The 15,811-nt window shown below is 47.0% G+C and overlaps 1 protein-coding gene, 1 non-coding gene and 1 pseudogene across 2 annotated transcripts; 2 read left to right on the top strand and 1 right to left on the bottom strand.

Moving 5' to 3' along the window:
• The first annotated feature begins 3,148 nt into the window (after positions 1-3,148).
• LOC138242846 (histone H4-like) lies at positions 3,149-3,454 on the top strand. The gene has a single exon (XM_069198425.1). The coding sequence runs from the start codon at positions 3,149-3,151 to the stop codon at positions 3,452-3,454; it is 306 nt and encodes a 101-aa protein (XP_069054526.1).
• Positions 3,455-3,760: 306 nt separating this feature from the next.
• Positions 3,761-3,816, bottom strand: LOC138243838 (U7 small nuclear RNA). Its single transcript, XR_011192456.1, has one exon. It is a non-coding gene; the product is annotated as a U7 small nuclear RNA (small nuclear RNA).
• Positions 3,817-12,108: 8,292 nt separating this feature from the next.
• Positions 12,109-12,244, top strand: LOC138243683 (U1 spliceosomal RNA; annotated as a pseudogene).
• Positions 12,245-15,811: the final 3,567 nt, after the last annotated feature.

Raw genomic sequence — 15,811 nt, 5'->3', positions numbered from 1 at the left:
AGTTCAGGTGGGTAAACCTGAACTAACTAACTAATAAACCTATTAATAATTCTACATTAACGTGTCCTACACTGATCAGACTAATTGACATGGTCTGATTCAGAGCCTGTGCAGTTCGTGCTAATTACAACAAGGACAGTTCTGAACCCTCATCACCGAACTGAGCACAAGTTCAGCTGTTCTCCAGTTTTGTTACGCATGGTTTTTCATTGCAATTGAGTTCAGAGCTGGAGCTGAACTCCGGACAGTACAGTGTTTTGGGTAAGTTGTCGAAATTCGCATGAGGCTGCAGACAACTTACCTAAAGTGTGTTCTATAGCTTTCAGGTGGAGTTCATTTATATAAAAGAATGTAAGTGGTATAAACGAAACAAGCCAGACGGCAGTCCAACCTACAGTATAATTTTCTGATGGAAGTCCTGACGCGTTATTCATTACGCCACTGATCCTGCTATTGTAGTGCTAAAATAAAACACGTTTTCTACATTTATATCTGTTTAAAAATCACTATCTAAAAAAGACAAAGGGTTTGTGTGTTGCGCTAAAATTCCGCTTCATTTCGAATGCAAATAAAAACCATTTTGTTCCAAGAAATCATAAATTTGTCACATCCTTCATACTACTAATAAGTATACGAATAAATACTCGGAAGAAGCCGCTCAGGTATTAGAGAGATTTAAAATCGGATCGGAGGATTTAGAGTCCAGACTGCAAACCAACAGCTGACACAGGTCTTTTATAGAACCGTTTTGATTTCCTCTACTTTGTCCCCGTGACGTCATTGTCCTGCTCACAGCCGAGCCCGACACACATCTGGTTTCTGTCGCTGGGCGCACACACTGCGGTCCATGCGGGTCCTAATACCCCAGTACAATGATGGGGACACTAAACTGTAAACAGGTGCCGTCCTTCGGCTGAGACGTAAAACCAAGGTTTTGTAATCATTCAGGAGAATGGTGGTGGTGGAGGGGAGTCCCCATTACCTGTAAAGCGCATTGAGTGGAGTATCCAGAACAGCGCTATATAAGTGTAAGCAATAATGATGATGATGATTATTATTATTATAATGTAAAATGCAATAAAAAAAATCAAACTTTGATTCAAAATAGATTAATGTAAAAACTGATAAAACTTATGCTTTTTTCAGGACTATATCTACTTTTTTTTTTAAAGCGAAATCTGTTGCGATTGTGAGAGTTAGAGAATGTGTTCCAGCGGGTGCCTTCATATCATGAGCGTCAGTCTCGCCCGTAGCTGCGAGAAGGTTAAAAGCGCACAAGTGATCTGTAGATGATGTTCGGGGAAGAAATAATTCTGTTTTCAGCACAGGGAGTGAGAATGAGCTCAGCCCGGCTCCCAGCAGAATCCATTCTGGTTTGGTTATTGTTAGACTGTGCGTCTGAGGCTCTTTGGATCGCAACGTAAAAAAAACAATTGCTCACATCGTGTGACTTCCACGACATGAAGGAAAGATATCACTTTAAAAAATCAGAACTGAAGATTTGGATCCTGGGCCTCAACTTAAAAATAAACAGAGTTTAACGACAGGAAATTGATTCCAGTTGTCAGATCACGTATACGCATACCTTAGCTTTGTGCAACAACCTGAAACTTTCAGGTACCATAAATAATATTATTGCTAAACATATGCCATTCTAATCTGCAATCGACCAGAATATAGAATACAAATTTTTTGTATAAAAATGCATTAAGTCCTGTTCTACACCTGCATGCTTTGGAAGCACTGGCCTACCTGTATCAAAATATCAGATTGTTTCTGCAACATTTCGTGCATAGTACGCCATTTTATCTAAAACAGTCACAACGAGGGCTTTACATGCAGTCTGGGGTATTTTCCCCTTTTATATTTTTGCCACTTTATATCGAACCTGTTATACTCCCAGAAGTGCACAGTAGCTTGTACTTAATAAAAATGTACAATTCACCACTGGTATAAACAGATGTGTGCCGTATTTGCCTTTGTAAGCATTTGTTTAAAAAATAAGTTCACAATACGATAAAAACACAGCAAGCACAAACTTTATAATACAACGATACAAAATCAATACCAAATCATTATGCCAATTAAGTAACTATCCTTTGAAAACAGAGAACACCTTCATATCTACAAAAAACTTGACATTTGTATGTATTTTTGAATTAAAAAGCAGACAGTGTAGTCCCTTAATTCAAAGATCAGATCTTGGCCAAAACAAGACAATCAGACGTGGGCTGAATTGGGAACAGGAACCTTTGCTTAGTCGATTATTGAGCTTGTGATCAATGTCTGAATAAAACAGATTCGCTTTTTTAACTCTTAAAAGCACCTTCTTTCAAGCCAGAATCAAACCACGACCTAAGGATTCCCTGCTGACTCCACTACTCCACTCTATCAACTGAGCTATCGAAGGGACCTTGTGGCATTGCTCTCTGGCACATACTGCCCAATGAAGTAAAATGTGAAATGGGTGATTTAAATCCCACTTCGACATCAAGTTTCCAACTCATTTCCTTAGTCTCATTTACCTTGAATTTAAGCCACGAACCAGGATTCTACTAGTATAAACTTCCAGGGATATTACAAAATGTTTGATGGGGCATCAATCATTCCAGGCGGAAATTGATTCCTTTTTTTTCTCGAGGGATCATATTAAACATTTCATTAGTATCGAGAGGAGGATCACCGTGAGACACCGTAAGACACCGTAAGACAGTTTCTTTCTGTCTTTATTAGAAAGTAGTGTTTGTGCTACATTAATAATATTTTTGTGGAAATAAAGAAGTTGTAAATTTTAAAAATTTATATTTGAATCGAAATGTGGTTTTGAGTTAAATATTAGCTTGTTCATGTAATTAGTTTGTGTTTGTCATTACTATATATATTGCCATGCTACTAGAATTTGTAACTGAAGTTTACTAGTTGTGTTTTTATGATGATTAGCCATTTGTTGATTACAATATTGTATATAATGTATAATTTGAACTACATATTGTTCAGGTGTGAATAATTGTATATTTTAAGAATACATTTCTAAAACAAGTCATTGGCTTTATTTACTAGTTTCTACACCTATAAAAATCAAATAAAGATGTCTATTATACATCAAAGATGAGCAGTGTATGTCGTGTTCACAGCTGATAACTAGAAGATGTCTGGAAGAGGCAAAGGCGGAAAGGGACTAGGGAAAGGAGGCGCTAAGCGTCACCGTAAGGTTCTCTGCGACAACATCCAGGGAATCACCAAGCTCGCCATCTGCCGCCTGGCTCGCCGTGGGGGAGTGAAGCGGATCTCCGGGCTGAACTACGAGGAGACCCGCGGGGTGCTGAAGGTGTTCCTGGAGAACGTCACCTGCACCGAGCACGCCAAGCACGCCAAGAGGAAGACCGTCACTGCCATGGACGTGGTGTACGCGCTGAAGCGCCAGGGCCGCACCCTGTACGGCTTCGGAGGCTAAACAGGAGCGGAGCTTCACTACCGGACCCCGACGTATAAACCCAAGTGACCCAGTGACATTTGTCACTGCTGAGGTTGCTTTATGGGTCTATTTTCTATACTGTGCTAATCAATTTGAAATCAAATGGCAAAAAAGACCCGTTCCCACACCTAAGGTCAAATATTAGGAATCAAAACTGCTCGAGTTTATGGAAGCACACAGCTTTATCAAGATTTCCAAGTGCAAGATCTTTTTATTCATAAAAGACCCTATTTATGTTGTATGAGAAATATTAATATTAATACAGAATCTTTTTTCACCAAATAAATGGGCTTCCTGACTTCAGAAAGCCTTCTAGAAAAATACTAAAAGAGCAAAAATTCAATTTGGTAAATGAAATGAAAACACATACCCGACCAAACCTTGAGTACAGGCCATTCAGGATGATAATACAAAACCATTTATAATTCAACAAAAAAAAACCTGTCAACTGGTAATCACCACTTATCATAAAAAAATAAGTAGTAATACACAGTAGGGGACTCTTGGGTGCAAGTTAAATCCATGCAAGAAGGGGTTTAGTGTTATATTTCCAAATCAGATATGCAAATGAGAGATCTGGCCCAGCCAATCTCAAAGCTCCCTTGGTCTGGAATGGAGCTGCTCCCCTCTTCTAGTTATTCACACTGGAGTTAGGTTACATATTAGCACATTTCATCTAACAGTTGCTCCAGAAACAAAAAACGTAAACAAATGACCTGGAATGTGACCACACCTATGAGAATGTAGTTCAACAGATAACTTGTAAATCTTGTCATAAGATTTTTTTTGTTCTACAAAATATACTTTATTCCGCAAAAAAAACATCTCAAAAGGAACATCTCACACATATTAACACTCCATGTAATAAAAAACAACGGCGGAACGGAGATTGATTGTCCGTTATCAATCTTTGCAAGTGGGGGCGGATTTGTGCAATTAAGAGAGTCCCTCCAAACCTACCACTCGCTATTGTCCTTTAATCCCTGTATAGGGCCCAAAGTCCTTTCCAGTGCTCCCTCGCCGTGGGGAAACCCCATTTGGTGACGTGGCGCTTCGTCCTCCTCCTGAGGTCCACCAGGATCCTCTCCTGCATCTCCCTCTCTCCCCACTTTATGTTGTGCCGGATGAGAGTGTTCCTCGCCTTCCACAGTCCTTGTTTTGTGAGGGACAGCAGCAGCCCCCGCAGGTCCTGTGTCCCCTTGTCCAGTCCGGTGGGTACCACCCCCCAGCAGAATGTACTGGTAACTGAGCACCGCACCCGTTCCCAGGAGTTGCATAATGTTGTCCATTCTGCCCCACACCGCCTTGGCGAAGAGGCAGCTCCAGAACACGTGTTCCTGAGTCTCCTCGACAAAACACGTGTCCCGGGGGCAATGTGGATTCCTGGAGATCGAGTGTCTGTAGAGGACCTTTCTGGTAGCCAGTCTCTTGTGTACAGCCATCCAGTTGAGGTCCTTCAGTTGGTTGTCAAGTTCTTTGGGCTGTGTCTTTTCCCAGAGTTGTCTGGGAACCTGCAGCCTTTCGTCAGCGACCAAATGCCCCCTCACCTCTTTGTACAGGGCTCTGTGGTTGGTGCAGAGCTCTGGCTGTCTCGTGGCCTCGTACCTCCTGCTCCACTTGACAGCGTGGATGTAGAACTCCGGTTGCATCTCTGCCTTGGGCCCAGTGTTTGACCACTGGACCAAGTGCCTCATTGGGACGGAGAGCTACAGCCTGACAAAGTACTGGTACTTGTGGCCGATGGGCTCCCGCAGCGCCCGACAGAGCTTGCAGTAGACGATGCAGTCGAGTTTCAGGGGGAAATGTGGGACATCTCGACCCCCTTCCTCGACCGGCTGACACATCCGGTTTCTCGTGATGTACTCGTACTTGCCGCCCCAGACGAAGCCAAAGATCATCCCTTGCAGCGCTCGTCTGAGTCTGGCCGGCAGCGGGTAAACAACCGCCAGGTAAACCAAAGCGGGCAGGATGTCTGCTTTCAACACCATCACTTTCCCTGTGTAGGACAGCGACCGCGTTTTCCATAGACCCAGCTTCGCGTTCACCTTGGCGATCCTCTCAGTCCAGTTGTTGGTCTCGTTGTCCTGGCTCTGGAAGGAAACCCCCAGTATTTTGAGGGGCTCCGTGCAGAGCTCAAGACCTTCCGGCGCCGTCGTCCTGTGCTTCCAGGGCCCGAAGAACTTCAGTTTGCTCTTTCGGCGGTTGAGTTTCGACCCCGAGGCTCTGGAGTATTGCTCCATGACCTGCAGGGCCCTCCTCAACCCCCTGTCCGACCTCAGGAACAGCGTTGTGTCGTCGGCGTACTGGGAGATCTTCAGGGTTTCCCCCGTGCCTCCCGGTATCTCCAGGGTCCCGTCTCACCGTCTCTGCTAAGGGCTCTTGAAGAGCAGGGAGATGATACCCTCCCTCATGGTGTCTCCGAGTTTCCCCCGGCGGAAGATCTCCTGCGCCACTTCCACCAGATCTGCCGCCAGGGTGTCCCAGAAGCAGGTGTAGAATTCCTTGGGGAGTCCGTCAGGCCCTGGCACCTTGCCATTCTCCATGGACAAGAGTGCCGCCTTCAGCTCCTCGGCTGCGATCGGACCCTCCAAGTCCTCCCTCACCTCCTCCGGTACTCGTGCCTTCAGCTCCTCCAGAAAAGCATCGCCTGCCTCCACCTCCATCTGCTTTTCTGAAAAGAGCTCTGTGTAGAAAGCTGTGGCCGCTTCTACCTTGTCGCTGTCATCCAGCACTTCCTCTCCATCTCCCCGTCTCAGGCCGTGGATCACCCTCTTTTTCTGGGCTCCTCGGACCTGATTGAGTTTGTGGAGCCTCTCCTTCAGGTCCCGTGCCCGGGCTGAATTGAAGGCTCCTCCCCCGTTAGCCGAGCTGTACTCCTCCTCTAGTTGTCTCTGGAGTCGTGTAGCTTCCTTCCTCTCCCTGGCCGCCTTCCGTCTGCAGTACGTCTGCACCAGGGTTCGGGTCCTGTCTTTCACCGACTCCCACCATTCCACCATGGAGCTGTAGCCATCTCTCAGATCAACCCAGCTCGCGTAGTCTTTACGGAACAGTGCCTTGAAGTCGTCTTCCTCCAGTATCTCCCGGTTCAGCTTCCAGTACCCACGACCAAATGCCGGCAGGTTGGTGTTAGTCACCACCGTCAAGCGCTCGTGGTTGGAATAACACTCCGGGGACACCGTCGCCGACTCCAGGGAGCAGGTTGTGTGCAGAAAGATGTAGTCCAGGCGGCTGCACACTCCCCAGGAGTTCTTCCATGTCGTTCCGGCGTCGTTAGGGTGGCACCGTCTGAAACCGTCTACCAGGGAGAACTGCTTGAGTAGCGACTCCTGCTTGAGTAGCATCGCTCCCCTTCTCCCGGTCGACGTTGAAGTCCCTGCCAAGCACCACCTGTCTGTTGGTGGTGCAGCAGCTGGCCAGGTCAGCAAACACTTCCTTCAGGATAGAGGGTTCTGTTGGAGCATAGACGTTAATTGCTCTCAACTTCTGCCCCCTCCAGTCGATGTCTGCGACCAGGATCCGGCTCTGCACCACCGAGAAGGAGGAAACCAGCGTCATCTCTGGGTTTCCGAGGAGGATTCCCACTCCGGAAGAGTGGACCCCTCCTACACTCCAGCATGATTCTCCCTTCGTCCATTCCCTGGTGAATGTCAGCTTGTCGCTTTCATCCTTCAGGTGGACCTCCTGTAAGAAACAAACTGAGAAAAACTTTGAGGACAGATCATGAAAGACTCCCTGTCTTTTTAACGGGTCTATTAGCCCTCTCACGTTAGTTGTTAGAAAGGTAAGTTTCACAATCATTATTAAACATGTGAAAGTTGAACCTCCTCTCTTTGTGCTCACAGTGGAAAACTTGGGAGTCTACATCTGGGTACTGTTTAGCCTAGATGTAACTCCTCTCGTTCGGGTCCTGGGGGGAATATGCTGGGCTCCCTCCAGGTCTTGCTGGGGACTGAAAGGTAAACATGCTGGACAGGTCCAGCCCTACCATCAGTCCCGGCTCCAGGGCAGCTTCAAAGTAATCCTCGTCTTCCTTCAGGATACTCTCCACCACCGCTTCGGGAAGGCTTTTTTCTTCCCTTTCTCCAGGAGTTTCGGGGACCTCCAGTTGTTCCTGGGCCTCGGGGGAAGAAAGTTCCGTTTCCTCTAGGACTAGGAAACGGTTCTCCCTTACCACTCTTTTCTTTTGTCCTTCCGAAGGTGGATCCGCCCTGCATCTCTTCTCCCGCTTTCTCTTTCCCTTCTTGCTGGGAGTTATTAGGGCCCTTTCTCCGGTCAGCCATTTTGTCCGTCGTCCTGGCAGCCATCTTGTGGCACTGGTGCAGCTGGGGGTGTGGCCTCTGCAGTTTCGGTTCTCTGCGGGGGAGGTGCGGGTTCTTTGTTCTCACCTCTCTCCCTTTGTCTTGAGACCGGTTTCTGCCCGCCGGCTTCCACCACCTGCGCAAACGAAGGTTTGCTTACCTTGCATTGGTGAAGGAGGTGTCCCTCGGCGCCGCATCCGTCGCACTTTTTGGCTGCCCGGCAGGTTTTTGCCAGGTGCCCCTCTTTGTTACAGTTGTGACATCTGACGATGTCAAACGTGTTCTCCTTGTGGCATCCTGGGGTAGTAAAGGTACCCCCTGTCGGCTCCGATGTTGAAGCGGGCGGGGGGGTGCTGGAAACCGTCGACGCCCTCTGGGTCCTCTTTCAGGAGGACTCGGTACTGGCGTTTGCCGTACCAGACGCCGCAACTGTCCCTGATCTCCGTCGGTTTGCCCACCACAGTTACATACCTCCCTAGGTACGCTGTTACCAGTTCCATTGGTTCGTAGGGGTTGTATGTGAGGACTGTGATGGTCCTCTGGTTTGTCTTCCTCATAGGCTCTGGCCTGAAATCAGAGAAACCGGGGTGCTTACCTTTTTCTCTGATCATTTTCGTTGCCTTTTCATATGAGGCGTCTGTGGCCATGTTGGCCTCCATGTATCTCTCTGCCTTGTTGTCTTGCAGGCAGTAGAGATCTCCGGCCATCTCCGGCAGGATCCCTCTCAGGAAGGTAATGAAAAAGGATTTCGCAGTTGGCATCGTCTCTGTTTTCTTGGTCCAGTGGAACCGGATCAGTGTCTTCTTGTCTGCCATCTGGAAAGGAGAAAAAAGAAAAAAGGAGAGAAAGAGAGAGAGCAAGGTCCTGTGGAGAGGAGGCGCAAGAGGAGAGAGAGAGAGGGAGCGGATAGTGCTTCCGAGTCTCGAGGAAGAAAGTAAGCACTGCGGGCAGGCCACGAGTACCTACTCCCAGCCAAGAGGCCAAGGAGGCGGAGCAAGAGAAAGGGGGAGGGGAGAGGAGAGAGCAGACAGAGAGAACGTTGCTGCCGGATCCCACCCAGCTCAGCTGCTGCTTGGCCTTAACTCCGTAGGCTCAACCTAGGGCGATACCAGCTCAAGCACTCTTCAGGATCTTCGATCGCCTTCTAGAACTTTGGAAAGACAGGAACTGCGGGCATGCCACTTGAACTTGATCTTAGCCAAAAGGCCGATAAAATTGGATTCCAGCTCACTGGCCCTGCAAAACTTAGTTCAAGACTTTAAACTCTCAGACACATATAGATGTATATATCCCACAACAGCAGGATATACATGGTCAGGGAGGAATAGCAGCTCCAGAATTGACTATTGCTTTGTCTCAGAGAGCGTGAAAGTTGTTGGGGTCACTCTTCAGCCTGTCTTCTTCTCAGATCATCAGGCTTTAGGGTGTAGAGTGGAACTCCAGGGCGGGACTGTCTTTGGCCCAGGCCTCTGGAAACTCAACACAAAGCTGCTAGAGAACGAGGGGGTAGTATCCCGCTACAAGGAGAAACTATCACAGTGGCTGTCCTTGCAGTGTCTGTACGGGTCAGTAGGAGAGTGGTGGGAGGAGGTGAAGGTGAGGACAAAGGCCTTTTTCATGGCTGAGGGAAGGAAGGCTGCTGCCAGACGGAGAGGAGTGCTAGCCAGGAAACAGAGGCAGCTGCAGCGTCTCTACACGATGCTGCACAGTGACTTCAATGTGCTCGAGGATATCACCCTTTTAAAAAAGGACATCCGGTGCATAGTGGAAGAAAGTAGTCGAGGAGTGCTGTTAAGAAGGTGAGTGCAGTTCTTGGAAGAAAATGAGAAGTGTACTCGCTTCTTTTTCAGGAAAGTGGTAGGCTCCAAGTCTGTCATGGAAAGTGTAGTTGATGAGGAGGGAAGAGAGAGAACAGAGCCGAGTGCTATCCTCTCCTGCATCGAGGCCTTCTACTCAAGACTGTACAGAGGTAAAGGATGAAGAAATTCATTTTTTTACCTCAAAGCTAGAAAACGTTTTGAGTGAAGAAGATAGGGAAGTACTTGAGAGGGATTTGACAGTAGAAGAGCTGAGACAGGCTATGGAGAGCTTACAGAAGGGGAAAACTCCAGGTGCTGACGGGCTCCCTAAGGAATTTTATTGCACCTTTTGGGATCTGCTTCAGGATCCGCTAATGCTCCTTTTCGAGGAAAGCTATAAGACAGAATTGCTGCCTGACTCCTTAAGAAAAGGCACTATCTCTCTCTTGTTTAAGAAAGGAGCAAAGAATGACAAAGAACTGGAGACCCCTCAGCCTGTTAGGCGTGGACACTAAGATCCTGTCCAAAGCCCTTTTCCTGTGCCTACAAAATGTAGTGACCTCACTGGTAGGGAAAGAACAGACTTGTGGGATAGCAGGACGCCTGATGAGCGACAACCTGGCCTTGTTGAGGGATGTCTGTCTGTACTCAGAGGACCGCTCCCTCCCTCTGTGCATTTTAGGTGTAGACCTAGAAAAGGTCTTTGACTGCCTAAACCGGCAGTACTTAACATCGGTACTTGAGCACATGAAGTTTGGCCCCATCATGAGAAAGTGGATTAACCTGGTGTACACAGGTAGCAACAGCAGAGAAATGGTTAATGGCAATAGATCACGCCCTTTGAAGTCTGTTCAGGGGTGTGGCAGGGCTGCCCATTATCTTCCTTTTTATTTGTTTTGGCTATGGAGCCCTTAGCCTGTGCCTTGCGCCAGGATCAGGCCATTAATGGGATACCAGTGCCTGGAAGTGGGGGGGGGAGAGGTAAAGACATCTCTATAAATGGATGACGTCACCCTGCTCCTCTCTGACAATGTCTCAATTAGCAGAGCTCTGCAGTGCTGTGATCGTTACTCTTTGGCTTCCTCTGCAAAAATTAACAAATCTAAGAGTGAGATTTTTTATCAGAACTGGAGGGAGCCAAAAGAAGGGCATGATCTCAGGCTGCAAGAGAAGAGAATTAAGGTCCTGGGGGTGTATTTTGGAGAAGAGATGGGAACAGTAAATTGGCAGAACAAATTGCAAAAAAACAAAAACTGATGCAATGGAAGGACCGAGACCTCACCATGACAGGGAAGGTGCTGGTCATCAAAGCCCAGCTCTTGCCTATCTTGAATTTTCTGGCTTCTACCTTCCCAATCCCACACCGTGTTGCGGCGGTGCTGAGTAGATGGATGTTTCATTTTCTATGGGGTGGGAAGCAGGAAAGACTCAGAAGGGAAATAATGTACAGGCCCCTACTCTCAGGGGGGAAACCGTCCCAGATATTGCTACGAAGCTGCTGTGCATTTTCCTGGCCTTTGTGCTGAGAGGCTTTGCAACAGCACCTGAAGCGCGTACCTGGACTTATTTTTCCAGGCTCTGGGTAGGTAGGGAGGTGTTCAGAGTGTGGGGTGTCAGACCCAAGCTGGATGTCCCACTCTCTGACACATGCCCTGCAATTTATGGGACAGTTAAAAGTTTTCTAAGATCTCACCCAATTGGCCATATTCCCCTCCGAGATGTCAGCGTCCAAAAACTGGAAGATTTTGTTGCACCGCAGAACAATAGGCAGACCCCTGTGGGCATTTTAACATCAGCCCAAACAAGGAAGGTGTGGAAACACGCATCCTCTAAGTTTCTGTGCAACATTCACAGAGATTTAGCCTGGAGTGTCGTCCACCAGTGCTTACCGGTCCGAACTTTCTTGTACCGTAGGGGCCTCACCCCCAGCCCTTGCTGCATTAGGGTGGGCTGCGGCGAGGAGGAGACTGTGACCCATCTCCTGTGGTCCTGCTTTTTTGCTAAGGCCTTCTGGGCACAGTTTGAAGATTGGTCGCAATCTCTCTCGCTCCAATTTACCCTGACCGCTGCTTTCGTTATATACGGCATCTCTCCTGTCAAACTTCCTCCTGACGTGTTTGACAGGATCTTTGCCGTGGTGAACAGTGGGAAAGACGCCCTGTGGAGAGTGAGGAACATGGGGCTGTTCAAAGGCATCGAGGTCCCAGTCAAGGCAGCAGGTAGCCTGGCCCTGTTCATCACCCGAGAGAACTATTACCTCAGAGATCTGTGGAGAGAAGGGAGGGAGGAAGCAGAATATCTGTGGGAAATAGAGAGCATAGGTCAATATCTCAAGAAACTGAGAAAAACATTATCATGTTTAAGTAAAGAATGTGATTTGCACCAGAAAAAAAGAAAATTGTTGCTATGTAACTGGTACCGTGTCAAAATGTAATGAGATGTGATGATATATACTGTTTTAAGTATGTATATTAATGTAAACCTTTCTAATTTGTGATGTCCTGTATTTTTTTGTGAAAAGAAAATAAAGTTCTTAAAAATCGAATCGGTTCACCCAGAGCGAGGCTCGGCCATTGCACTCCGGCTGTCCTGACCCCTGCGAATTCCCCAAATGTGGGAATCTCGACTGCATAATTTCTGGTAGTGGGGGACTGCGTTCGCGCTCTCCCCTGATGTGCTTGGTCCAATATCGGATAAGGAAAAGTTACGACACCACGAGCTGCGATAGGATCCCAGTTCGAAAGGAGTCGATGCCACTGTTGGTTCCCGGTTTCTTTTAGTTAGAGGTCCGGAGAAGCATTTCAAGCTGGTTACACTACTCCTTCCGGACATTCATTCCCTTTTCAAAGTCAGTCGTTTTGCTGTAGTCTGCATTATTTAGGCTGATTATCGAGGTTAGCCTTTATTTGGTCATGGGGGCCTCGGTACTGTATACTAATTCTCAAGACAGTTTCACCCGTTTTCTGATTGCTCGGTTCTGTACCAGTGCAGACATGTCAAACAGTGAATGGCTGTACCTCTATTGTATCCGTGCTCAATGAATGAAATCAGTAATAAATGAATATATGTATAGTTATACGAAAAACAAGTGGTTTATCGACTCATCTTCATTTGCAGATTTAGAGGCAGCTTCGATATTCATTTTACAAACGTTTTTTTTTTTTATATGGGTCACACACATGCCATAGCAACAAAACATCTCTAGAGATGAGGCTATAGATCACCTTTCCATCCTCCAGGTTTTCCTCCCAAAGCCTACGATAACAACGGCGACCCCTGCTGGCCGAGAGAGCAAAAGCTTGCAGCACCTGGTATTCCCAGGCGGTCTCCCATCCAAGTACTAACCAGGCCCAACGTGTGCAACTCTTTGGAAAGGAGCTACTTTCCAAATCGCATTGCGTACCTGGATGTTGACCAATGTGCTCCCTTGTGTTGGCTTGTCCCGCACTGGAGGAGAACAAACAAACTGCTCGGAGGAGCACAAGGCAAGTCTTCACAAGACAAAAACCTCCAGTGCACAGCACTCAAAACATTTCTGGGCTGTCCCGTGTTTATTTCAGCACATAAACTGCACCAGTCCAACACGTCGGCCGGGCACGGCACCTCCGCCCTCTTGTGGCCTTGCGGCGTCAGAGGAAGAGGCTCCTTCTCGCTGCCTTTCCGCTGTGTTGCAGAGCCCCGAGAGGGAACCTGGAGTGCACATTTTGTCGGGGGCGGGGGACCACGTTCGCACTCTGCCCCCGGTCTCTTGCGCGTCTCTCTTTTTGAGAGACGCCCTGGGATTTCTTAATGGCCAAGGAGGGTCGGGACCTCGGTTTTACGCTTCCCCCGAAGGACGGCACCTGTTTGTGCAGCAGAGTGTCGCCATCAGGATGCTGGAGCATAAGAAAGCCACACAGACTGCAGGGTGAGCGCTCCCTACTGGTCCCAGTCACACCTCTTGCAGGAGCAGCAGCAACCTGAGCTTTTCCGGGGGGAATCTCCCATCCAGGTGCCGGCTAGGCTCACACCTGCTGGGCTGCCCTGGGTGAGCCCAGTCGAGAGTCGCAGGGTGAGATCTAGTCACCGGGGAGAAACGATACAAGCGAAGGATTACTCGGCTCCCAGCACTTGAAAAGACCGACAAATGACTCGTTCCCGCCGGAGCTGAATGTACCTGCATGTGTCGTGTCGTCTACTTCCCCCGCCCCGCTGTGTTTGCTGTATTGTCTTTGAAGCCGGCCCCCGAGACGAGACGGGCTGTTCCTGTGCCCCAATTAACACTTTACAGGTGCCATTCCCCGGCATTGTGGCCATTGTCGGTGGTCACACGTGATTGTAGCCTACTGGTCTACGTGTGTGACTAACAACTGGCAGGTTGTGTGTTTGAATCCAGCTGGTGCTGGACTTTTCTTTTAACAAACATTTCTTCGAAAAAATAGAATAGCGATATTATGGACAATCAATTGACTTTAATATTTCAAAATATCGCAACATGATCGATTCTAAGTCATTTTTGATAACAATGAATAGTCACCTTCTTCCCTTCTGGCAGCGGTTCCTGCTTCTATTGTGTGTGTGTGTGCAACAGAGTAAATTTTTATAGAGAAATGGAGGCTGGACAGTATGCGTTACAATATAAACATTTATATTGATTTAAATCGTGTTCTGATTTAAATCAAAAACGCGTGTTTAATTATATGTGTTTTTTAATCATAATCAGGCTAATGCAACATAAATTGATACAGTATCTTTGTCTTCTAAGTATCTTAATAAACTTTCAGCATAGCTTTCTACCCGTCAAGATTTATATTTCTTGGGATTTTGGGATCAAACGTGGAAGGATTAGATTGTAATCGTTTTTATTTGTCAAATACATGATTGTATTTCTGAATGTTATGTGACACCTACAGTAGTTTACATATCGCCTTTAAAAGTGGCATCTCAAAGCAATACAGTAGATCGAAAAACAGTTAAAAGGGACCAAATTAAATACCAGACAATCGCAAACGCGTTTTCAATAAAATTATTTTATTCATTCAGCAGAGAGTGAGAGGGACATCCAGCAGAGAGAGACACACACACCGGTTTTCATTGACAAAAAGTAATTGTTTTTTTTTACATTTTTTTTACATGTTTTGTTTGTGGACAGACGTGAGTCTTTCTCAGACTTACATTCCCGAATGTCCCCCACCCCGGTCAACAATCCTAGGAAGAACACGAAACAGCCTGTTAATAAAATTGTTACAATTTTGTACGGTCAGTTTTTCCTCCCAGAATTTATAGATCGCATCGATCAGTTCCTGCTTTGTGACGGGCTTAGCGGTTTTCCGAACGTAGTCTTTCAACGAATGCCAAACCATCTCTATCGGATTTAGATCTGGGGATTCGGCTGGAGTTTTCTCCCAGTTCACTCCTTCTGCTATAAGCCTCGCTCTTGCTGCTGTGTGTTTCGGATCGTTGTCTTGAAAGAGACGGTGCCTTGATCCAAACTGCTCCCTGATATATGGGGCAGCATGCTGTTTGACCACGACTTCCTCGAAGAATATACGGTCCATAATTCCTTTGAAAATAAGAAGTGGTCCCGGGCCTCTTCTAGATATACCCCCCCAGACGTGAACCTTCAGTGGATGTTTGGGCTTTGGCTTGTCCACATGTCTCCCCTTTTTGCAAAATGCCATTGTTGAAAACTGTTCCAGAGCCACTGTTGTTTCGTCGGTAAAAAGTACATCCTGAAATGCCTCCCCCTGTTCAATCCATTGGAGCGCTTGCTTGAGTCTTTCCTCTTTGTTTTTTAGTCTTATCATGGGGCATGTGTTGGTTTTTCTGTATCTCCATCCAAGCCTCCTGCGTACTCTTCTTATCGATGTCGGGCTAATATTCGCACTGAGGTCAGCCCATAGCCGTCTTTGGACTTGCATCGCCGGTAGCTCATCGTTTTCATCGGTCAGTTTGTCGATAGCTCGCACAATAAGACTTGAAAAAAAAGAGATCAGCAGTTAGTTTTAAAAATAATGTGCGTAGTTGTATTTACATGCAAGAAAGGTATTTTTAGAAATGTATTTACCTTTGAATCGTCCTCGGTTTAGATTCTCTTTGCCTCCTCTCCCCTTTATAATGCCGTCTCACTGTGCTTTCAGAAACGAAGATGTCCATCGAAGCCAACTGCTGTACAATGTCCCGTGTTGACTTCCCGTTTCTTTTCATCTTCATTATTTGATATGAGAGAGTCTTCGTGATTTTGGTCATTGTCCGTCCCC

This window comes from Lepisosteus oculatus, chromosome 14, assembly GCF_040954835.1.
Source record: "Lepisosteus oculatus isolate fLepOcu1 chromosome 14, fLepOcu1.hap2, whole genome shotgun sequence".
NCBI classification, from domain to species: domain Eukaryota; kingdom Metazoa; phylum Chordata; class Actinopteri; order Semionotiformes; family Lepisosteidae; genus Lepisosteus; species Lepisosteus oculatus.
This window is presented reverse-complemented; position numbering and strand designations above follow the sequence as displayed.

Bases quoted from the DNA above. Each gene is read 5' to 3' on its own strand.
- LOC138242846 (XM_069198425.1), top strand. From the start codon at position 3,149: ATGTCTGGAAGAGGCAAAGGCGGAAAGGGACTAGGGAAAGGAGGCGCT.